Source organism: Crotalus tigris, unplaced genomic scaffold (assembly GCF_016545835.1).
Source record: "Crotalus tigris isolate CLP2741 ecotype Arizona unplaced genomic scaffold, ASM1654583v1 scf7180000017690.20705106771:4171800, whole genome shotgun sequence".
Taxonomy (NCBI): Eukaryota; Metazoa; Chordata; class Lepidosauria; order Squamata; family Viperidae; genus Crotalus; species Crotalus tigris.
The window spans coordinates 3,568,587-3,593,778 of NW_024096569.1; the positions used below are offsets into that span (position 1 = coordinate 3,568,587).

The 25,192-nt window shown below is 45.2% G+C and overlaps 1 protein-coding gene across 1 annotated transcript in view; it reads left to right on the forward strand.

Annotated features, from left to right (window-relative positions):
* Positions 1 to 6,415: 6,415 nt before the first annotated feature.
* LOC120305651 (myosin-6-like) overlaps positions 6,416 to 25,192 on the forward strand; it is a 39,931-nt gene continuing 21,154 nt past the window's right edge. Inside the window, exons 1-11 of the mRNA XM_039337829.1 lie at positions 6,416 to 6,521; positions 9,130 to 9,179; positions 12,957 to 13,158; positions 14,156 to 14,299; positions 17,380 to 17,536; positions 20,039 to 20,066; positions 20,206 to 20,314; positions 22,084 to 22,176; positions 23,374 to 23,437; positions 24,325 to 24,423; positions 25,083 to 25,186. Coding sequence (XP_039193763.1) covers positions 12,958 to 13,158; positions 14,156 to 14,299; positions 17,380 to 17,536; positions 20,039 to 20,066; positions 20,206 to 20,314; positions 22,084 to 22,176; positions 23,374 to 23,437; positions 24,325 to 24,423; positions 25,083 to 25,186 — 999 coding nt within the window. The 5' untranslated portion in view covers positions 6,416 to 6,521; positions 9,130 to 9,179; position 12,957. The remainder of the gene's footprint in view (positions 6,522 to 9,129; positions 9,180 to 12,956; positions 13,159 to 14,155; positions 14,300 to 17,379; positions 17,537 to 20,038; positions 20,067 to 20,205; positions 20,315 to 22,083; positions 22,177 to 23,373; positions 23,438 to 24,324; positions 24,424 to 25,082; positions 25,187 to 25,192) is intronic.

Sequence of the window (25,192 nt, forward strand, 5' to 3'; positions counted from 1 at the left end):
AAGAGGGTGAAGTCAACTAGTTGACCACAGTCAGCCTTAAGGTCAAACATGGGGAAGAGAGTGAGGCCATCTGGTTGACCACAGCCATTCTCAAGATCAAAGATAGGAAGTGGGTGAAGCCAACTGGTTGACCACAGTCAGCCTCAAGGTCAAAGATGGGGAAGAGAGTAAGGCCATCTGGTTGACCACAGCCACCTCAAGGTCAAAGATAGGAAGTGGGTGAAGCCAACTGGTTGACCACAGTCAGCCTCAAGGTCAAAGATGGGGAAGAGAGTAAGGCCAACTGGTTGACCACAGCCACCTCAAGGTCAAAGATAGGAAGTGGGTGAAGCCAATTGGTTGACCACAGTCAGCCTCAAGGTCAAAGATGGGGAAGAGAGTAAGGCCAACTGGTTGACCACAGCCACCTCAAGGTCAAAGATAGGAAGTGGGTGAAGCCAATTGGTTGACCACAGTCAGCCTCAAGGTCAAAGATGGGGAAGAGAGTAAGGCCAACTGGTTGACCACAGCCACCTCAAGGTCAAAGATAGGAAGTGGGTGAAGCCAACTGGTTGACCACAGTCAGCCTCAAGGTCAAAGATGGGGAAGAGAGTAAGGCCAACTGGTTGACCACAGCCACCTCAAGGTCAAAGATATGAAGAGGGTGAAGCCAACTGGTTGACTACAGTCAGCCTCAAGGTCAAAGATGGGGAAGAGCATAAGGCCAACTGGTTGACCACAGCCATCCTCAAGGTCAAAGATAGGAAGAGGGTGAAGCCAACTGGTTGACCACAGTTAGCTTCAAGGTCAAAGATGGGGAAGAGAGTAAGGCCAACTAGTTGACCACAGCCGGCCCCAAGATCAATCAATCAGACTAGAGCTAAAAGGGACTTTAGACATCTTCTATAGTCCAACCCCCTACTCAAGCAGGAGACCCTATACAAGTTGAGACAAGTGGCTGTCCAGTCTCTTCTTAAAAACCTCCAGTGATGGAGCACCCACAACTTCTGGTGGCAAGCTGTTCCACTGGTTAATTGTTCTCACATGTTAGGAAGTTTCTGCTTAATTCTAGGTTGCTTCTCTCCCTGATTAGTTTCCATCCATGGTTTCTTGTCCTGTCTTCAGTTGCTTTGGAGAATAGGTTGGCCTCCCTCTTCTTTGGGGCAGCCTCTCAAACACCGGAAGACAGATATCATGTGAAATAGCGCTACCATGCTAAACACTATCAGGTCAAAGGTGGGGAAGAGAGTGAGGCCAACTGGTTGACCACAGACCCCTTCAGCCTTTGGCACCCAGACTTTTTTATTTTATTGATGCAAACTGTCCCATATTTCCTCAAATAGAGAAAAGTATAACCTCTTCTTTCAAAAGATTGACAGTCGACAAAATACATTTTGCACCAGCATCTTGTTGGAGGGTGGAAAAACGTGCAAGCAGAAAAATGCATCCTAAATGCCCTGCATAGCTCCTTACCCCACCAAACCCCCTTTTGTAAGGGTCAAACCACTCCTACTCATAAGTATAAGCAAGCAAGCAAGCAAAGAGCTGGAAGGGACCTTGGAGGTCATCTAGTCCACCTCCCTGCTCAAGCAGGAGGCCCTACGCCATTTCAGACAAGTGGCTGTCCAGTTTCTTGTTAACAACCTCCAATGCCCACAATGTCTGGTGGCACGCTGTTCCACTGGTTAATTGTTCTCACTGTTAGGAAGTTTCTCCTCAGTTCCAAGGTGATTCTCTCCTTGATGAGTTTCCATCCATTGTTTCTTGTCCTGCCTTCAGATTCTTTGGGAAATAAGTTGACCCCCCCTTCTTTTTTGTGGCAGCCTCTCAATTACTGGAATCCAGTTATCATGTTCCCCCCTAGTCCTTCTTTTCTCTAGAGTCTATCCATACCCAAATCCTGCAACCGTTCTTCCTATGTTTTAGTCTTCAGGCCTTTAAATCATCTTAGCTGCTCTTCTCTCCACTTTTTCCAAAGTCTCAACATCATTTTTGTAATGTGGTGACCAGGATTCCAGCTGAGGCCTTACGAAGGCTTTATAAAGCGGCACTAATACTTCACGTGATTTTGATTCTATGCCTCTGTTTATACAACTGGGGATTGTAAATGAGTAGAAAGTAAATCTGCTTAAGGTAATTCCACCACTGACTGAAAAAGCTATAAGTAGTACTTAGTAGATTTGCCCTACATGTCCTCCGAGGCACATTTTTTAAAAAAACAAAAACGTGGTACAAGATGGAATGTTTGTGGCCGCCATTTTGACTTTTTTTGGCACATGCACCTTGGGGGTCATCCCTGGATCCCTGCCTCTGTCCATGGAGTTGGACATTTTTTAAAAAAGATTATTCCAAACAAGCCAAATTAGAAATAGAATAGAATAGAATAGAATAGAATAGAATAGAATAGAATAGAATAGAATAGAATAGAATAGAATTATAGAACAGAATAGAATTATAGAATAGAATAGAATTACAGAATAGAATAGAATTATGGAATAGAATAGAATAGAATAGAATAGAATAGAATAGAATAGAATAGAATAGAATAGAATAGAATAGAACAGAACAGAATAGAATAGAATGTATGGAATAGAATAGAATAGAATAGAATAACAAAATACAGAATAGAATAGAATAGAATAGAATAGAATAGAATAGAATAGAATAGAATAGAATAGAATAGAATAGAATAGAATTACAGAACAGAATAGAATTACAGAACAGAATAGAATTACAGAATAGAATAGAATTACAGAATAGAATAGAATAGAATAGAATAGAATAGAATAGAATAGAATAACGGAAAGGACCCTGGAGGTCTTCTAGTCCAACCCCCTGTTCGGGCAGGAAACCCTACACTAAATGAATTCTAATTCCAAGCATCAGCCTGTAAGATCATCTTTACTGAAACAATATCTGGGTCTTCTCCATAGTGAGGGGCGCAGGACACGGGCTTTGTAACTTGTTAGCAAACATATTTATTTTGTATTTTACTTTGCATTTTAAACTTAGTTACTCTGTATTTGGACCTGACTTCCTTTTTCTCTCTTTTAAAATGGTGATCAGGCTTTATAAAAACCATTAGACTGGGATGCAGGAAAACCTCTTTCCCTATGGCTGTATGGATGGATTTAGACAGATAGCTCCTAACATCCCTAGAATAAAGTTACATCCCTAGATAAAGTTACGGAAGGAGGGCTTATCTCCTGATAAGAAAAATTTTCTTAGTATCAGCTGGCATTTGGTTATCTAGCTTCAAACAACCTTTGTGGTTGATTTCGTGTGCAAAGGAGGGATTACTTTTATCTTGTCCAACCATTTTTTCTTTGATACGTTAAATAGAAAAGGAGATGTAAGCTAAGGATCAGGGCTCCCTCTTTGAATGGGAGGAATCCCTATTTGTCTGAATATTCTGAAAAATTGTAATAAAATGATCTTCCTGTCTCTGGGTCCGTCTCATTGGAAAATATGCATGCCAAGGCATGAGACTAATAAAAAGAGCCATATTTAGCCTTCGGAGGGCACAAGGGGAATGAAAAGACAATTAAAACCATAATTAGCTGCCGCCCACTATGTTTTATCTCTGAAAGCCCAGCCTCTAACAAACAAGGGAAGGGAGGAATATCATTCTTATTATTCACTGTTTCTTAATTTTAAGAACTTTAAGATGGATGGACTTCAACTCCCAGAATTCTAAGAGTTGAACTCCATTCATCTTAAAGTTCCAAAACGGTGTTTATTACTTCTATATTTTTTGGACTATTTACCTCACTGCATTTCTTGGAATATCTCAAGTGGTGCGTGAAACTCAAAAACCACAAAATATTAAGTATGGGGCAGTACTCAAAATGACTCCACTTTAAGAAGAGGCTAGACCCGGGGTAGGCCGCCTTGCCTCTTTTATGACTCGTGGACTTCAACTCCCAGAATTCCTGAGCCAGCCTGGCTCAGCTTGGAAACCTCTCCTTTCTCCTCAGCGTGGCTGGCTCAGGAATTCTGGGAGTTGAAGTCCACGAGTCCTAAAAGAGCCAAGGTTGCCTACCCCTGGTCTAGGGACTCCTACATGAGCAGGAGGTGGACTAGAAGACCTCCAAGGTCCCTTCCAGCTCTGTTATTCTGTTATTCTGAATGGTCTGGGCCAGGGGTGGGCAACCTTGGCTCTTTTATGACTCGTGGACTTCAACTCCCAGAATTCCTGAGCCAGCCACGCTGAGGGGAAAGGGAGAGGTTTCCAACCTGAGACAGGCCGGCTCAGGAATTCTGGGAGTTGAAGTCCACGAGTCCTAAAAGAGCCAAGGTTGCCTACCCCTGGTCTAGAGACTCCTACTTGAGCAGGGGGTGGACTAGAAGACCTCCAAGGTCCCTTCCAGCTCTGTTATTCTGTTATTCTGAATGGTCTAGGCCAGGGGTGGGCAACCTTGGCTCTTTTATGACTCGTGGACTTCAACTCCCAGAATTCCTGAGCCAGCCATGCTGAGGGGAAAGGGAGAGGATTCCAAGCTGAGTCATGCTGGCTCAGGAATTCTAGGAGTTGAAGTCCACGAGTCATGAAGGGGCCAAAGTTTCCCTCATGCTAGCTCAGGAATTCTGGGAGTTGAAGTCCACCAGTCATGAAGGGGCCAAAGTTTCCCTCATGCTGGCTCAGGAATTCTGGGAGTTGAAGTCCACGAGTCCTAAAAGAGCCAAGGTTGCCTAGCCCTGAGCTAGACAGACAAGTGATGGTATAGATTGGACTGGACTGGGGCTGGACTAGAAGACCTCCAAGGTCCCTTCCAGCTCTATTTTATTCTTATTATTAAACCATGTCAAAAAAAAAACAAACCCTCAGCAGATACTCAAACAAATCTTGGGAGGTGAGTCAGTATTTCGGGAATTTTTTTTTAACCCCGGCATTTTCTACAGTCCAATGCTGGCATTGTCTTTATTCCAGTGTTCCTCAACCTGGGGAATTCTGGGTGTTGTAGTCCACACACCCTAGCTGGGGAATTCTGGGAGCTGAAGTCCCCCCCATCTTAAAGTTGTCAAATCGGACAGAGCCTGATCTAAGGCAGGTGCATTTAGACCTCTTCAAGCAGGTAATCATGATTAAGCAGCACACCATATGCACCTTCTCTCAGTTAGTCCTCTATTCCCCCCCCCAAATTTGGCTATCTAAAAGGTGGACCCCCAAAATATCCTGTGTTATTTCTTTACTGCACTCATCCAAATGAGATAAAATCCCAAAGGGGCAGTGAGGCATAATTGCAGTTCTGTCCCTTTAAAAAGTGGGACGTACATAAAAAGGGGCGGGGCCTCACACTTTAAGGTGTGACTCCAGTTTGACTTTTTTGACCCCCCCCCCCTTGGGCATTACCTATGCATTTTAAAATAATATTTATTGAACATGTCCTTAATGTAATTACAAACTGAAAGGGGGGGAAAGCAAAGAGGACTTCCGACTTGATTGAAAAAAATTAAAAAAAAAAACCAGGTCAGGTTTGAGATTAGTGCAAATTCTGACACTCTCACCATCTGTGAGTTTTTGAATCCTTCTAAATCCTTTTCTTGATTCCAGTGTTCCTCAACCTGGAGGATTCTGGGAGTTGCAGTCCACACACCCTAGCTGAGGGAATTCTGGGAGCTGAAGTCCACCTGTCCTAACATTGTCCAGTTCTGATCTAAGGCTTATACTTTTAAACCTCTTCAAGCTGGGTATCGTCACCGAGTGTGGCTGGATGGGGCATTCTGGGAGTTGTAGTCCACACACCCTAGCTGGGGAATTCTGGGAGCTGAAATCCGCCCGTCTTAAAGCTGTCAAATCGGACCAAATCCTGATCTACGGCTTGTACTTTTAAATCTCTTCAAGCCAGGAATTGTAACTGAGCGTAGCTGGCTGGGGGATTCTGGGAGTTGAAGTCCACGCTTCTTCAAAGTTGCCCGGTTTCAGAAACATTGTTCTAAACACAAGAATCTGGTGTGCGTTTGGCCCCAAATGCCTTACACCCACCTTGATTTTTGCACAAAAGTCTTTCATGCACAATCTCCATCCAACAGCATACAGGGAGGGAGGAAGAAGAATTTAAGGACATATAAATGATCTTCTTCCTTGCCCAAAAAATAAAAATAAATAAATTCTGGCTGAGAATGTCTCCTCTTCCAGTTATCGTCTTTGGACAGAAGCTCGCTTATCAGCCGCCCGTCACCACCTGTGCCCTACACCAGTGTGTATGTGTACACGCATGTGTTCCACACACACACACACACCCCTCCATCCTCTGGAATGTTCTTTCTCCACGGAGCATCAAAGGATGCAGTAAGGAGGAGGAGAAAGGCAGCCGATGAGGAGCTTAAAAAGCAGCACCATTCATGGTCAGGCCTGGCCTTCTATAGGACCACTTCCTTGTCAACATGTCACTCACAGCTGAAATGATCTGCAGGGAAGGGGGGAGGCAGGAGGGGGTGGGGAGCAGCTGATGCTATTTTGGAAAGGCGGATATAAAGAAAGGGGCCACCATTAGAGCCTCAGTTCTTGCTGGGACTCCAGAGCGGGACATCTCCAGTGAGTAAGTATGAACTTCTTCCGAACGGAACGGTTGAGTTTTGCCAGGAAGATCTAGACAGGAACGGAACCCAGAAACTTGAACCCGTGTCCCATCCTGGAGCGATGTTCGTACAACCTTACCGACTTTGGGCTGGAAAAGAACAGCGTTGGTGGAAGTAGGTTGTATCCGTGCCTCCGTCGAAGGAGTTGAGGGCCTACGTTTGCAAGAGGGACCTCTTAGTGTGTGTGTGGGGGGGACTTCTTGGAAGACGTGAATAGATGGAGGAGTTGGATCCGGATGAAAAGAGAGGGGGGTGCGCACGTGGATTGTGAGGATGGAGGCCCAGCACGGTTAGAAGAACTGAGCTGACCACAGTTGGGGAGCATCTGCAGAGCTTCTCACCCAACGTGGGTTATCACAAACAAGGACAGCATGGATGAAAGATCTGGATGGCTATGCAGTGTTTCTCAAGCTTAGCCACTTGACTATGTCTGGACTTCAGCTCCCAGCTGGGGAATTCTGGGAGTTGAAGTCCAGATATCTTAAAAGGGGCCAAACGTGAGAAACAGTGGCAGTGAAGGGAAATCAGAGAGAGCAGGACAACCTGTAGCAGGTACTACAGCCAGAAATCTTGCTGCAATTAAGAAGAGATTGAACAACACTTGTCTGAAATGGTAGGGGTCTCCTGCATGAGCAGGGGGTTGGACTAGAAGACCTCCAAGGTCCCTTCCAACTCTGTTATTCTCCTCCTCCTCTTCCTCCTCCTCCTCTTCCTCCTCCTCTTTTTTAAGAAGCGACTAGACAGCCATTTGTCTGAAATGGTATGGTGTCTCCTGCATGCGCAAGGGGTTGGACTAGATGACCTCCAAGGTCCATTCCAACTCTGTTATTCTCCTCCTCTTCCTCCTCCTCTTCCTCCTCTTCCTCCTCCTCCTTTTTAAGAAGAGACTAGACAGCCATTTGTCTGAAATGGTATGGGGTCTCCTGCATGCGCAGGGGGTTGGACTAGATGACCTCCAAGGTCCCTTCCAACTCTGTTATTCTCCTCCTCTTCCTCCTCTTCCTTTTTAAGAAGAGACTAGACAGCCATTTGTCTGAAATGGTATGGGGTCTCCTGCATGAGCAGGGGGTTGGACTAGATGACCTCCAAGGTCCCTCCCAACCCCGTTATGCTGAATCCACTGAGTCAGCCCTGGAGGTTTGCAACGAACAAGAGAAGCTTTGCAGGAAATTTAGCAGAAACTTTAGGCTCGGTGGGTGCAACGGCCAAAAAGACGAGAACAACGCAGAGATGATTAAATAAAGATGAAGTATAAGCAAGCGGGAGAAGAAGGGAAGGTAACTTGGAAACCGTGTCAGAGAGAGAGAAAGAGAGAGAGAGAAGGAGAGGGAGAGGGAGAGAGAGAGAGAGAGAGAGAGAGAGAGAGAGAGAGAGAGAGAGAGAGAGAGAGAGAGAAATTTTGGCCACCAAGCAAGTCAAGAAACAATGGATGAAAACTAATTAAGGAGAGAAAAGCAATCTAGAACTAAGGAGAAACTTCCCTACAGTGTGGACAATTACTCAAAAAGATGGCTTCTTGCCTTCAGGAGTTGTGGGTGCTCCAACACTGGAGGTTTTTAAGAAGAGACTGGACAGCCATTTGTTTGAAATGGCATAGGGCAGGGGTAGGCCACCTTGGCTCTTTTATGACTCGTGGGCTTCAACTCCCAGAATTCCTGAGCCAGCATGAGGGAAACTTTGGCCCCTTCATGACTGGTGGACTTCAACTCCCAGAATTCCTGAGCCAGCATGGCTCAGCTTGGAAACCTCTCCCTTTCCCTTCAGCTGGCTGGCTCAGGAATTCTGGGAGTTGAAGTCCACCAGTCATAAAACAGTTGAGGTGGCCTACCCCTTGTTTAGGATCTCCTGCTCAAGCAGTGGGTTGGACTAGATGACCTCCAAGGTCCCTTCCAACACTGTTATTTTGAAAAGAAGGACTAGGGGAGACATGATAGTAACGTTCCAATATTTGAGGAGCTGCCCCGGAGAAGGCGGGGGGGGGGGTGTTTCAAGTTAATCTCGAAAGCCCCTGAAGGCAGAACAAGAAGCAACGGATGGAAACTAATCCAGGAGAGAAGCAACCTGGAATTAAAGAGAAACTTCCTGACAGTGAGAACAATTAACCAGTGGAACAGCTGGCCACCGGAAGTTGTGGGCGCTCCAACACCGGAGTTTTTTAAAGAAGAGATTGGACAGCTATTTGTCTGAAAGGGTAATTTGTCTGAAATTGAGTAGGGGGTTGGACTAGATGACCTCCAAGGTCCCTTCCCACTCTGTCATTCTCTGTTCTTCCGTTATTCTGTTCTTCAGTCAAAACCCTAGTAAATAAAAGTAAGGGTAGAATTTTGCTCTGTAATCTGTTCTCCTCTGGCGTGTCTCCCCCCCCCAAAAAAACCTACCTAAGGTTTGCAAACAGTTCCCCCCCCCTCCATCACGTATCACAACTTTTCGAGGGCAGTTGTCCACCCCCTCTGACATCCATGTCCAGCTGTACCCAGAAATATCAACCTCAAGGCATCAAGTCTTGGCCTCTTTTGGGATCTTAACTTTTTTCTCTGTTTCTTTTTCTTCTCTCCCCCCCCCCACCAGCTTTGAATTCTTTTTTGTTCCTTCGTTGTCTCCTTGCAAGCTTCTTAAAGGTAAGACTTTTATTATTATTATTTTTTAAATTTTGGCCACCCGTTAATGCTCCAATACTGGAAGTTTTTTAAGAAAAGACGGGACAGCCATTTGTCTGAAAGGATATAGGGTATAGATGACCTCCAAGGTCCCTTCCAACATTATTATTATTATTATTATTATTATTATTATTATTATTATTATTATTATTATTATTGTCGTTGTTGTCATTGTTGTTGTTGTTGTTATTATTATTATTATTATTATTATGCATTTTTCGGCACTGTGTTCCTGGTTAAGCCCCCAGCACAGATGAAATTCCTTTATTTTATTTGTAAATTAAGGTAATCATAATATGTCTTTATTTCACTTATTGATTTTGTATCCTACCTTTGTTATTTTTACAAATAACTCAAGGATGGTGAACATTTCCAAAACACTCACTATTTTCCCCACAACAATCCTGTGAGGTAGGCTGGCTTGAGAGAGAGGGACAGGCCCACAGTCCCCCAGACAGCCAGTAATTTAGGACAAATTCCCAGGTGACTGTGAGTTCTAGCCCCACCTTAGGCATAAAAACCGTCAAGGTGACTTGGGCCAATTACCAGGTGACTGTGAGTTCTAGTCCCACCTTAAGTAGGAAAGCCAGCTGGGTGTCTTTAAGCCAATCATCAGGTGGCTGTGAGTTTTAGTCCCACCTTAGGCATAAAAGCTGTCAAGGTGACTTGGGCCAATTACCAGGTGACTGTGAGTTCTAGTCCCACCTTTAGTAGGAAAGCCAGCTGGGTGTCTTTAAGCCAATCATCAGGTGGCTGTGAGTTCTAGTCCCGCCTTAGGCATAAAAGCTGTCAAGGTGACTTTGAGCCAATCACCAAGAAACGGTGAGTTCTAGTCCCGCCTTAGGCACGAAAGCCATCAGGGTGACTTAGGGCTAATCACCAGGTGACTGTGAGTTCTAGTCCTGCCTTAGACATGAAAGGCGACTGGGTGAGCTTGGAAACCTCTCCCTTTCCCTTCAGTGTGGCTGGCTCAGGAATTCTGGGAGTTGAAGTCTCCCAGTCATAAAAGAGCCAAGGTGGCCTACCTCTTGTTTAGGATCTCCTGCTCAAGCAGTGGGTTGGACTAGATGACTTCCAAGGTCCCTTCCAACTCTGTTATTTTGAAAAGAAGGACTAGAGGAGACAGGATAGTAACGTTCCAGTATTTGAGAAGCTGCCTGGGGAAGGCGGGGGGGGGGGTTCAAGTTATTCTCGAAAGCCCCTGAAGGCAGAACAAGAAGCAACGGATAGAAACTAATCCAGGAGAGAAGCAACCTGGAATTAAAGAGAAACTTCCTGACAGTGAGAACAATTAACCAGTGGAACAGCTGGCCACCGGAAGTTGTGGGCGCTCCGACACCGGAGTTTTTTAAAGAAGAGTTTGGACAGGAAAGCCAGTTGGGTGTCTTTGAGCCGGTCACCAGGTGGCTGTGAGTTCTAGTCCCGCCTTAGGCATAAAAACCATCAAGGTGACTTGGGCCAATTACCAGGTGACTGTGAGTTCTAGTCCCACCTTAAGTAGGAAAGCCAGCTGGGTGTCTTTGAGCCGGTCACCAGGTGGCTGTGAGTTCTAGTCCCGCCTTAGGCATAAAAGCTGTCAAGGTGACTTTGAGCCAATCACCAAGAAACGGTGAGTTCTAGTCCCGCCTTAAGTAGGAAAGCCAGCTGGGTGTCTTTAAGCCAATCACCAGGTGGCTGTGAATTCTAGTCCTGCCTTAGACATGAAAGGCGACTGGGTGAGCTTGGGTCAATCCTTCTCTCTCTCATCCTAACCCGCCTCACAAAGTTGTTGCTGTTTGGGGGAAAATAGAAGTATTAACTAAGTTCTCCGCCTTGAGTTGTTTATAAAGGTGGGATATAAATCAATCAATTTATAGTCCCTCCCCCAAACTTAACCACGGGACAAACACCGTGGGAGAAGAATCAGCAATAGAATAGCAAATTTCACCCTTGTATATAACATATGTACTACACAGGGTCTCCTGCTTGAGCAGGGGGTTGGACTGGATGATCTCCAAGGTCCCTTCCAGCTCTGTTTCATTCTATGTTTTATCATTATCTGCCAGCTCACAGATGTGTGGAGAGCTCATTTCTTTCGAAGGTGGAGAAATGGAAGTTATGAAAGGCAAACATTTGAAAATCTGGCGGCTTTTTATCAGCTTTTATATAAGCGTTTCGGTGGAGATCACTCAGGGCTGGCATTTCGGTTCAATAAGAGAGCGCAAACACCTCACGAATATTTTTGAAAAATGTTGGAGGGGTGTCAAGAGAAGGGATTATTATTTTTTTTCAGAAATGGGTAAATGAAAAAGCGATGCCTTTCTGGGAGAAAATATTCCCAGAAGTAAGGGTTAGAACTAAATTGGGCCCTCAAATTGGGATGATTTTATTATATTTCTGAGGTGGTTAGTACTAAATTATTTGACAAGGAACTGCTCTACGTGTTTATCGTTGGCAGCTAAATTAATAATGGCTTGAACAGCAGAATTTTTTTATAGAATTTATCCTTTGAGAAAGGCTAATGGATAGTCAATTGCTCTTCTTGAAAAACCTATTGATAAAATCCAAACGCTAAATTCTCTGAGGGGTGAATTGCATTTTGATCGGGCTGGAAAAGATGATAAATAACACTCATGTTATCCGTGAGGCTCGCGTTCTTGAATCCCATCCCCGTGGAAGCAAAAATCAGGATTATTGAAGCATTTGATCTTAGGGAAATTCCATGATTTATTCCATACATAAGAGTTTTTAACAGAATAAAAACGACAGCAAAAATAAGAACGAGCTTTTCCCACAGGGCAGATTTTAGATTATTTTTCCGTTCTTTGCCTGGTTTTATATATAAGCTACATGGAGACCATGTTTCAGGAAAATTCTATGACCATAATAAAGATTTGATTGAATGCTTGCATTACACTGTTATAGAAATGTAAAAAAGATCCGTATCTCTCAAGCTTGGCAACTTTAAGATGTGTGGACTTCAATTCCCAGAATTCACCAGTCAGCAAGCCTGGTTGGGGAATTCTGGGAAGTGAAATCCACTCCTCTTAAAAGTATGACTGGCTGGGGAATATTATTATTATTATATTATAATATAATATAATATAATATAATATAATATAATATTATATTATAATATAATATTATATTATATTATATAATATTATATTATATTATATTATAATATTATAATATAATATAATATAATATTATTATATTATTATATTATATTATATTATATATTATATATTATATTATATAATATAATATAATATTATTATATTATTATATTATATTATATTATATATTATATATTATATTATATTATTATTACATTACATACACATACACATGCATACACATACACACACACACACACACACGTATATATTGCATTTGTTTAAGGTTGAAGAAGAATACAATTGGGAGAAGGAAAGGTCAAAGAAATATAATATTAATATACTAATTATGGAATTATCAAGATCAGTCATTACTGACTATTAATTATTATTGTTGGGTTTTTTTTCAAATGTATAAACCAAGGAAACACGTTGTATACCAGGCACTGGCAATTGTTATTGTAAAAAAAACCCCAATAAAATATTTTTTTTAAAAAAAATTGCTCAAGCTTTTAGCACCGCAACGGTGCCAGGGCCGCCACTGTCCAACACTCACTCCCATGTTGTGTGGGGCTGTGCGTCCCTTTCTCTTCAATCTCCTTCTCGGCCTCCTCTCTCTTCCTTTCGTCCGGCGACGTAGAATGGGTGATGCAGCAATGGCTGAATTCGGGGCAGCGGCTCCTTACCTTCGCAAGTCGGACAAGGAGCGTCTGGAAACCCAGACCAGGCCCTTCGACAGCCGCAACGAGTGTTTCGTGCCCGACGAGAAAGAGGAATTTGTCAAGGGCAAAGTGACGAGCCGGGAAGGGGCCATGGTCAACGTGCAGACGGAGAGCGGCAAGGTGGGTGGAGAAGGTGGGGTTGGAAAAGATGGGTTCCAGAAGGAAGCTGGCAACGGAGGAGAGATGGTTGGGAGGGTCTCCGAGGTGGACAAGTGAGAACGTGTGAGGAAGCTGGGTTCCAGAAAGAAGGTGGCAAGGGAGGGCAGATGGTTGAGGTGATTGTCCAAGATGGGCTGGTGAGAATCGTGACTCCAAACATTTGAAACGGTGTGGAGTCAAGAGCAAGGAAGGAGATGCTACAGTGGAATCTTGACCGAGAGTGAAGGATAAATATCAAGGCCTTCAAAGAATTGAGAGGAGCTGAAGTATCATTCCAGAGATGCCAGATAGATAGTCCCACTCTCCGAAGTTTCCTTCTAGAGTCCCGAGAAGAGTTTCAGCCTCAGCCCTTTGAGGTAGTCCAACCAAGGAAGCACAAGCCATGATTACTAACGTTACCTTTACCTGGTGTCTTTTCGAGTCAGAAAGCACCCCTCTCCTTCTTTTCTTGGGCCAGAAGGATTTGGGGTGACATGATAGCAGTCTTCCAGTATTTTTGGGTCTGCCACAGAGAAGGGAGGGGGGTCCACCTATCCTCCAAAGCCCCAGAAGGCAGGACAAGAAGCAATGGATGGAAACCAATCAAGAAGCAACCTGGAACTGAGGAGAAATTTCCTGACAGTGACAACAATTAACCAGTGGAACAGCTTGCCACCAGAAGTTGTGGGTGCTCCATCACTAGAGGTTTTTAAGTGGAGATGGGGCAACCGTTTGTCTGAAACGACATAGGGTCTCCTGCTTGAGCAGGGGCTTGGACTAGAAGATCTTTAAGGTCCCTTCCAAAAAACTAGGGAGGGTCCTTCTGGTGTGCTTCCCATTCCCCTTTTCCTTCCATGGGTTGAGATGTCTCTTATCTGACAGCTGCCTTGTCGGCAGCTTTTCCTCCTGTCTCCCATGGACATTGTCACAGTCGCTTACACCCGGCCAAACCCTGTTCCTTCTTCTTGACCCTTTTCAGACAGTGACGGTGAGGGAGGCCGACGTCCACCAGCAGAATCCGCCCAAGTTCGACAAGATCGAGGATATGGCCATGCTGACTTTTCTGCACGAACCGGCCGTTCTCTACAACCTGAAGGAGCGCTACGCCTCTTGGATGATCTATGTGAGTGAAAACACGTCCGTTGTTGGGTTCCACGCTCCAAACAAGGGTTTATTTTCTCCCCCGAAGCACTCCTGTCAAAGCATGCACAATCTTATTGCGCTGAGGTAGCCCAGGAGTAAATACAGTAAACAGTGATCTGTATTAAATGGTGGTTTATATGACACTATCTACAAATACAGAAACAAAATACGTAACGTGGTGAAACAGCAAACTCTAATACACAGCAGTTACAGCAGGAAACGGACAAGAGAGAAAGACTCCAGCAAAAAAAACTTCCCTTTTATACTCAGACTTTTAAAGGGATACACATACCTGATGAGTCATTCCTATTGTTGCATCATCCACCTTACATTATATCATTACATGAGCGGTTTAGCCTTTAAATCAGTGCTTCTCAACGTTTGTGTGACGGCGACCCCCGTCACACAAACGTTCTGCGCATGCGCGGTGCTGCGCGCATGGGGGGCGGGGCCCCATGTGCGACGCGCATGCGCACCACCTCCATGCGCGACGCGCATGTGTGACGCCCCCCGTGCACGATGCGCATGCACGGCGGCGCCCCCGCGCGTGACACACATGCGCGGCGGCACCCCCATGTGCGGCGCGCGTGCACGGCGGTGCCCCCCATGCGCGGCGCGCATGCGCGGCGGTGCCCCCCATGCGCGGCGCGCGTGCACGGCACCGCGAAAAATGGCGGATCGCCACCTTTGGCGACCCCCGAAAAATGGTCGATCGACCCCAAATGGGGTCGCGACCCATAGGTTGAGAACCGCTGCTTTAAATCATTATCCTGACAACTCTCCCATAGCTGATGATCTCGGTTGATGTCCTGTTACAGGTGTCTATGAATAAACACCTTTGGGTCCCCACACAGGGGTGTTGGAAGGAAGAGAGGTCAAAAAAGTCAAGATGTTGGCCACAATCATGCATTCAACGCCCATTTTTTTTTAAATTGCATTGCATTTACATCAATGTGCGGTATGTACATCGCACTCCAGAGTCACGTGATCAAAATTTGGGCCCATGGCTGGCTCAGGAATTCTGGGAGTTGAAGTCCACGAGTCATACCCCTGGTCTAAGGCAGGGGTCTTCAAAATTGGCCCTTTGATGACTTGTGGACTTCAATTCCCAGAATTCCTCAGCCAGGCGTGCCTAGCTGAAGAATTCTGGGAATTGAAGTCCACAAGTCATAAAAGGGCCAGGTTTGAAGATCCCTGGCATAGGGTCTCCTGTTTGTGCAGGGGGTTGGACTAGAAGACCTCCAAGGTCCCTCCCAGCTCTATTCTGATTCTGATGTTCCCAAGATCCTGTCCAACTCTGTGCTCCTTAAACTGGTCCAGTACCACATTTGCAATTTTGATAATACAAGAGACTGGTCAGCCTAAGTCAAGAGGCTTTGCTAGGGCTGAATTTTACAAGCCCTTCGAATTTTTTTTTTTTAATCTGTTGGTCTCAGAAATCTAATCCACTCTTATTTATATTCGTCGTGTTTATATATCATCCAAGGAAAAACGGAAAGGACACGTCATTTTTTTTTTTTAAAAAATGGCAAACTGTACATATGGTACAGTGACCTTTGAGGAGAGCAAAATGTGTGGGTATCAACACAAATGTCACAACTGCTGTTTTTTTAATTGCTTTTTTTATGAATTAGGAGGAAAAAGATCTTTATACCGGTGTATTTTGCGGAACCTGTTTCTTTCTTGCCAAATACAGCTGGTCCTTAACTTACAACTTTTCGTTTAGCAAGCAAAGTTGCAACAGCACTGAAAAAGGTGACTTATGACCGTTTTTCACAGTTACGACCTTTGCAGCCTCCCCCGTGGCCACGTGATCAAAATTAGGATGCTTGGCAACTGGTTCATATTTATGACGGTCGTAGCGTCCCCTGGGGGGGTCACGTGATCCCCTTTTGCGGCATTCTGACCAGCCAAGTCAATGAGGGAAGCTGATTCACTTAATGACTGAATTACTAACTTAACAACTGCAGCGATTTACTTAACAACTGCGGCAAGAAAAGTAGTAAAATGGGCAAAATTCACTTCACAAATATCTCAGTTCGCTACAGAAGTTCAGTGGGGTCAACTATGGTCGTACGTTGAGGACTACCTGTATGGAACAGATCTCCAATGCAACTTCCAGGTTGCCCTTACAGGTCCCTGCGCCAAATAATTCAGTGAGCCAAACTTCTCTAGATGTTTGGACTTCAGCTCCCAGAATTCCTCAGTGAGTGCAGCCATGGCTGGGAATCCTGGGAGACAGAGTTTGCCCCGTGTGGAAGAACACCAGCATCCAGAAGAAAACAGCCATTTGTCTAAAATGGTATAGGGCAGGGGTAGGCCACCTTGGCTCTTTTATGACTCGTGGACTTCAACTCCCAGAATTCCTGAGCCAGCTGTGCTGAGGGGAAAGGGAGAGGTTTCCAATCTGAGCCGTGCTGGCTCAGGAATTCTGGGAGTTGAAGTCCACCAGTCATAAAGCGGCCTAGGCCTAGGCCAGAGTTAGGCAACCTCAGCTCTTTTATGACTCATGGACTTCAACTCCCAGAATTCCTGAGCCAGCCGTGCTGAGGGGAAAGGGAGAGGTTTCCAAGCTGAGCCATGCAGGCTCAGGAATTCTGGGAGTTGAAGTCCACCAGTCATCAAGGGGCCAAAGTTTTCCCCATGCTGGCTCAGGAATTCTGGGAGTTGAAGTCCACCAGTCATAAAAGAGCCAAGGTTGCCTACCCCTGGTCTAGTGCAGGGGTAGGCAACCTTGGCTCTTTTATGACTGGTGGACTTCAACTCCCAGAATTCTTGAGCCAGCATGGCTCAGCATGGAAACCTCCCTTTCCCCTCAGCGTGGCTGGCTCAGGAATTCTGGAAGTTGAAGTCCACGAGCTATAAAAGAGCCAAGGTTGCCTACCCTTGGTATAGGGTTTCCTGCCTGAGCAGGGAGTTGGACTAGATGACCTCCAAGATCCCTTCCAACTTTATTGTTGTTGATGTTGTTGTTATTAAGATGCTTCAAATCATGCAATTTTGGGTAATTTTTTTTTTTAAATTACTATTTCCTCCTCCCCACTCCCCACACCCCCACAGACGTATTCAGGCCTCTTCTGCGTAACGGTCAACCCCTACAAATGGCTCCCGGTTTACAACGCTGAGGTTGTGGCTGCCTATAGGGGGAAAAAAAGGAGCGAAGCCCCTCCCCATATTTTCTCCATCTCCGACAACGCGTATCAATACATGTTGACAGGTAGGAGACCTTCGAGCAGATTTGCCAGGTTATTTTTAATAAAGTGACCAACTTTTTTACAATGAAAAGGAGGACACAAATAAATTGAAGAAAACAATATCGTAAAAGCTGGTTCGGCTCATGGAAGGTCAACCGCCTGCCGCACCCCGCCCGGAGTCACCCCGCCAGCACCGCTGATCTGCCGTGTAGAGCGTGCCCCACGGCTCCCAAAGCACCAGCCGTGCCGGCTCTGGCCCTGGGGGGCAGCCCGCAGTTGACACACCCCGCCTGCAGCCGCCCCGCCAGCATCACCGCCCTCCTGCACAGCCCTGTGTAGAGAGGGCCCCACAGCTCCCACAGCACAGGGGCAGCCGGCCGCTGCCACCCCTCACACCCCCGCCTGCAGCACCCCAGTCGCCCTTGCCTCTTGCTCCCGCAGCCATTATTGCCCTAGCAGAGCTGAAGATCAAGAGAAACTTACCGCTCCAGTCTCCTCCAGGTATCTTCGGGACTAACTAGGAGATGGTGTAGTTGGGGTGCTAAGTTTCTGCCAATTCGCCTTCACTGCAGACAACTTGCATGTGCAAAGTTTGCTGGCTGGGTGTTTTGGCGTGCTCAGCAGCAATTCCTATTGGCTTTCGAAAGCCAATAGGGAGAGTAGCACAGCTCATGCAAAAGTTGAAAAAAAAAACCATCAAAAAAAGGTGCCGGAACGCCGTTCTGAGCGTTCTATGAGGGGAAAAAAGCCCTGCAGATTAGTCTTCAAATATCAAAAAGGAGGTCATGAAGGAGGACACTTTTTGAGGGAGGACAGAACTTACAAAAGGAGGACTGTCCTCCCTAAAGGAGGATGGTTGGTCACCATATTTTTAAGCCCCTGGAGAAGAGAAGACTTTGTGGCTCAGGGTTGAAATGAGAGGTCTTTGGTGAACTCTGAGCTTGGTGGCTTTCTTGCAGACGTCTCATTGCCAAACTAGGGAATGTCATCAGTGCTAGAAGGGAGGGGGATTTGTAGAAAGGAGGAGGAGGAGGAGGAGGAGGAGGACTATGGCGTCCATGGTGCTCACTGAGCTTGGTTGCTTTCTTGCAGGCGTTTCATGATCCAACTAGGGAACATCATCAGTGCTAGAAGGGAGTGTGGGAGGAAGAGGAGGAGGAGGAGATGATGGGGTCCTTGGTGCTCTCTGAGCTTGGTGGCTTTCTTGCAGACGTCTCATTGCCAAACTAGGGAATGTCATCAGTGCTAGAAGGGAGAGGGGTTTGCAGAGATGAGGAGGGGGGAGGAGGGGGCCTGTGGGGGTGCTCTCTGAGCTTGGCTGTTTTCTTGCAGACATTTCATGACCCAACTAGGTAACCTCATCAGTTGTGGAAGAGAGTGGGGTTTGCTCTCTTTGTATAGACTAGCGGCCTGCCCTGTCGGTGTTGTTGGGAGTGGTCTTGTCGGTTCCTTGATTAGGCTGTTATTAACTTCCCAACACATGGATAGACTTAACATATTTTCAACTGGGAAACTATGAGCCTCCTAGCCCAGGGTAGGCAACCTTGGTTCTTTTATGACTCGTGGACTTCAACTCCCAGCAGAGCTGGCTCAGGAATTCTGGGAGTTGAAGTCCACGAGTTGAAGTCCACGCGTCAGAAAAGAGCCAAGGTTGCCTACCCCTGTCCTAGACCAAGCCAAGTCCAAAAATGCTAGAGAATTCCTGGAAGCCTGGCACTCAGCCATATCAGCCATCAACAGGCACACAGAGAGAAGCAACAACTACATACCATTGAAAAGTGAGAATCAGAAAAGCCAAAAAGGAAACAAAAAGACCCCCAAACCTCCTCACCACCACCACCCAGAGATTAACACCTAGATCAGGGCTCTTCGAACTTGGCCCTTTTATGACTCGTGGACTTCAACTACCAGAATTCCTGAGCCAGGCATACTGGCTGAGGAATTCTGGGAGCTGAAGTCCACCAGACATCAAGGGAGCCATAGATCCCCCATGCTGGCTGAAGAATTCTGGGAGTTGAAGTCCACAAGTCATGAAGGGGCCATAGTTCCCCCATGCTGGCTGAGGAATTCTGGGAGTTGAAGTCCACCAGTCATGAAGGAGCCATACTTCCCCCATGCTGGCTGAGGACTTCTGGGAGTTGAAGTCCACAAGACATGAAGGGGCCATAGTTCCCCCATGCTGGCTGAGGAATTCTGGGAGTTAAAGTCCACCAGTCATAAAAGGGCCAAGTTTGAAGACCCCTGACCTAGATCAACAATCAAGAGGTAAACCACACCCCAGTCAATAAACTATCAACTCAGACAAACAAGTTAAAAGTAAATAACAACCTAATCCGGGAATTGTCACCAAAACAGTCCTAAAATCGGGCACAACCCACTTAGCAACCTCATTATTAGCAACGGAAGGTGAGAACTACCTCTGGAGGATGTCAGCTCCCCATTCATTGTCAAAGATGAATTAATGGGTTAAATTCAGCTCCACTCTAATTCCCAACACTATCTCGATATTTGCTGTTTTCTTTCAGATCGAGAAAATCAATCTATCCTCATCACGTGAGTATCAAAGTGCACGTTCGAACTACGATTTTTATAAGCTGGAGGAGTTCATTTTTTTAAAAAATGGGATGGCTTAGAAGTCATAAATCAAAGATACCCCTTTCCTCCCCCCCCCTTTATTCTGTCTCCTTTTCAGTGGAGAATCCGGTGCAGGGAAGACAGTCAACACGAAGCGAGTCATCCAGTATTTCGCCAGCATCGCGGCCATTGGGGACCGCAAGAAAGAGGCCACCAACTCACCCAAGGTAGTTCTTATTAAGGTTTGGGGGTTTCAATAGTCTTCCCCAATCTGGTTCCCTCCAGATGTGCTTAGTTAGGGGTGATGGGGCTAGTAGTCTAACATCTGGAGAACATCAACTTGGAGAAGCTTATTTCAAAGCATGTTCCTGACAAGAAGTTCCTGGCATTTTCTGGAGAACGTCAACCTGGGGGAGCTGGAGAACATCAACCTGGAGAAGCTTCTTTCAAAGCATGTTCCTGAAAAGATGTTCCTGGCGTTTTCTGGAGAACGTCAACCTGGAGAAGCTGGAGAACATCAGCCTGGAGAAGCTTCTTTCATAGCATGTTCCTGACAAGATGTTCCTGGCGTTTTCTGGAGAACGTTAACCTGGGGAAGCTGGAGAACATCAACCTGGAGAAGCCTCTTTCAAAGCATGTTCCTGAAAAGATGTTCCTGGCGTTTTTTGGAGAACGTCAACCTAGAGAAGCTGGAGAACATCAACCTGGAGAAGCTTCTTTCATAGCATGTTCCTGACAAGATGTTCCTGCCATTTTCTGGAGAACGTCAACCTGGAGAAGCTGGAGAACATCAACCTAGGGAAGCTTCTTTCATAGCTTCACCTTTGAGAAGATGTTTCTGGAGTTTTCTTCCTTTGCGTTTTGGATTTGGCTGATAGCATCTTGAGAAGGTCCTGGTGCTCCTTTTCTTCTGCTTCCTTAGATGAAAAGCAAGCCGTGGTCTTCTGCAATGGAGGGTAGAACCAAAACTAAAGTCAGATTTCCTCTGATAGATGATGGTATCTCCTAGAATCAGCCAACAATTGCTCTACTAAATAACAGCATGGAGGGCAAACTTTATATAAAGTTTATATAGATAGATGTGAGAAGATGGGATGAGTCACTAGCATGGAAATTACTTTTGGGTCCACATTTTGGACGGACACCACCCAAAAGTTCACCAAGCTAACCAATGTCAACAGAACCTCTCAAATCAACTGAAGAATAAGATCTAAGCTCTACCATTTGTCAGTGTGGCATAGAAGAAGACAGTGTGGTATAGGCCAGAAAACCCTATGAACTCTTGATGGAACCCAGATGCACGTCTTCAGGTTGACTTTTGTTTAGCCAAGGAGGAACCACTTCTGATTCATGGACTTGCTTCTAGAGTCACCACCATTTTGATCTGGAAAGGATAAAGATGGGACCCGGAAACTTGAGAACTTCCAAAGCTCCTTCAGATATCAACCCAAATGATCCCTTCTATGTGTGGTCATTCTGCCAGGTTCTTGTGTTCATCCTTGATCATTCTTGATCTTCTGTTATGACAATGGTCCTTGTTTCAGGTTGTTCTCACACAAATGACACAACGATGGGATTTGTTTTAGCTGGCAGAACTGAGTGCCCTTTCCCATACGTCCCTTTCTCCATGCCACCAGCCTTCTCCAACTTTCTAGAAGGATTTGATGACAGATCCATCTTGGTTTCCATCAACTTATTCGGGAAAAGCTAGATTGACTATTCCAACATTCTGGTGATATTTCTTGTATCTTCTACTTCAGTATCTCTCAACCTTGGCAGCTTTAAGCTGGGTGGACTTTCAATTCCCAGAATTCCCCAGCCAGGAAAGGGGAATTCTGGGAGTTGGTCCACCCAGCTTAAAGTTGTCAAGTTTGAAGAACATTGTTCTACTGCCTCATTCATGAATAGGAACCGTTTCTATGGAGAGATGGGATGAAAAAAGCAAATGATCTTTCTTCTCCCATGGATTTTTTTTTTAATCTGTTTATCTCTTTAGGGGACCTTGGAAGATCAAATCATCCAGGCCAACCCTGCCTTGGAAGCCTTCGGCAACGCCAAAACGTTGAGGAACGACAATTCTTCCCGTTTTGTGAGTGTTCCAAATCTAAAGTTGGACTTGGGTAAGAAAAGATCTCCAGAAGTTCATCTAGAATGGGTAGGCAACTTTGGCCCCTTCATGATTCGTGGACTTCAACTCCCAGAATTCCTGAGCCAGCCTGGCTCAGCTTGGAAACCTCTCCCTTTCCCCTCAGCATGGCTGGCTCAGGAATTCTGGGAGTTGAAGTCCATGAATCATAAAAGAGCCAAGGTGGCCTACCCCTGCTCTAGAATCATGGTGGAGGGCAATAAGGAGGAAGATATCTCATTTCTCTTCCTACTCCACAAGGTTAGGTAGATCTTGAAGGAGCTGCCATCTTTCAGAAGCCATCAGCCAATTCCATAATACATGTAGTTCTCGACTTACGACAGTTCATTTAGTGACCGTTATAAGTTACAACAGCCCTGAAAAAAGTGACTTACAACCATTTTTCACACGTACAACGGCTACAGCACCCCTTGGGATCACACGATCAAAATTCAGACCCTTGGGCAACTGACTCATATTTATGACGGTTGCAGCGTTCCAGGGTTGCCTGATCCCCTTTTGCGACCAAAGTCAACGGGGAAGCCGGACACAACGACCGTGTCCCTAACTTTGATTCACTTAACAACAGTCTCACCTAGCAACAGAAATGTTGGATTCGATTGTGATCGTAAGTTTGAGGATTACCCTTGCAATTAGTCCTCGACTTACGACCGCAATTGGGATCACAATTCCCGTTGCTAAGCAAGGTGATTTTTAAGGGCGTCACGCCTGATTTTACGACCCATTTGCCACCGCTGTGAAGTGAATCCCTGCAGTTGTTAAATTAGTGACATGGTCGTTAAGGGAATCCAGCAAATCACTGTAGTTGTTAAGTGAATCGCACGGTCGTTAAGCAAACCCGGCTTCCCCCCTCGGCTTTGCTTGTCGGGAGGTTGCAAATGGGGATCACCTGACCCCAGAATTCAGCAACTGTCATAAATACGAGTCACTTGCAAGCATCCTAATTTTGATCATGTGACCATGAGGGAGGCTGCAACAGTCGTAAGTGCGAGGACTAGACGTAAGTCGCATTTTTTTTCAGTGTCATAACTTTGAATGGTCGCAAAACAAATGGTTATAAGTCAAGGACTACCGGCAGAATGGAAGATCTGATTCAAATCTAGGCTCCTTTCACCTATTTACACTCATATTTCTACCTAGGGTAAATTCATCCGAATTCATTTCGGAGCAACAGGCAAGTTGGCATCCGCTGATATTGAGACATGTAAGTCACCCTGGTTAATAAAACTTTTATTTTATTTTATTTTATTTTATTTTATTTTATTTTATTTTATTTTATTTTAAGAAGAGACTGGGCAGCCATTTGTCTGAAATGGTATAGGGTTTCCTGTCTGAGCAGGGGGTTGGACTAGATGACCTCCAAGGTCCAACTTTATTATGTTGTTGTTGTTGTTGTTGTGTCTTCGTTCCCTGGCCCACATCCAGCCAAATGGCCTCCTAACCAGTAAGGTCCTGACTCCTAGAGGTGGAAAGGCCTGGAAAAAAAAACTAAAAAAATTGGGGAAAATTTGGGGTTTTTTTTTTCTTTTTTTCCAAAGCCGTTTGGGGGGGAAATGGGGGAGGGACTATTTTTTTCCCCCAATTTTTTCAGTTTCTTTTTTCCAGGCCTCCACATCCCTAATCCTGACCCACCAATACTGGCTGAGAATTTTAGCCAGTTCCAGCTGAGGAAAACTGGTTTATATAGAAAATGGAAAGACTCAAAAGTGGAAAGACAGCAGATAAGATGGATGAATGAGGTCAAAGCGATGACCGGAAGGGCTGTAAATTATTCCCAGCCACCGATCAAGTTGAGTTTCAAACATGAATCACCTTGAACTCAATAAAACCTAATTAATTGCACCTCTGTCGTCTTTCCATCCGACCTTTAGCTTCCCTCTCCAAATTTTTTACCCGTCCATTGGGGCGCTTGTTGACAGAAGCTTTTTTTTTTTTTCAGTCAAGCATTTCTTTGTATCTGATTCCAATTTCGTTCATCTTTTTGTCTCTTCGGTTTTTTTTTTTCTTTTCTTCTTCTCATTTTTACATAGCCTCTGTTATATTTTTCTTTCTTTCTCTCACTCTCTCTCTTTCTCTCTCTCTCTTTTTTAGATCTCTTAGAGAAGTCCCGGGTGATTTTTCAGCTTAAATCCGAGAGAAATTATCACATCTTCTATCAGATCCTGTCCAATAAAAAGCCAGAACTTTTGGGCAAGTTTATATATATATATATATTTTTGGGGGGTAGAAAGATAATTTACAATCATTCATTTAGTGAAGGTCTTCTCAGAATTCCCCAGCCCAGAATTTGTCTGTAATTTACAACCTTTCGTTTAGTGACGGTTTGAAGTTACAACAGCACGGAAAAAGGTGACTTATGACCATTTTTCACAGTTGCGACCTTTACAATCGCATGATCTAAATTCAGATGTTTGGTAACTGGTTCGTATTTATGACTGTTGGTCGTGTTGATCCCCTTTGGTGGCCTTCTTTCAAGCAAAGTCAATGGGGAAGCCAGCGGGAAATCGAAGACGGTCCTTGTTTAACCGTGTTACTAACTTAACAGCCGCAGTGATTCACGAAAGATCGTAAAATTTCCCTTAGCAAATGTCTCATTTAGTGACAGAAATCTGGGGCTCCGTTGTGGTCGTAAATTGAGGACCACCTCCATTATGAATAAGCCAGTGGTGGGATTCAGCTGGTTCGCACCACTTTGGCAGAACTGGTAGCTAATTTCTTGTCGCCCAGACCCAGAACGGACTTCCGGAAGCGGCATCCACACAGAGAACCGGTTGTTCACCTATTTGAATCCCACCACTGGAATAAGCCCATCTCATAACTGACCTTTTCCTCCCATCGTCTCCTACCAGATCTCCTTTTGGTCACGAACAACCCTTACGACTATCATTACGTCTCCCAAGGAGAAGTAACCGTGGCCTCCATCGATGACTCCGAAGAGCTAATGGCTACCGACGTAAGT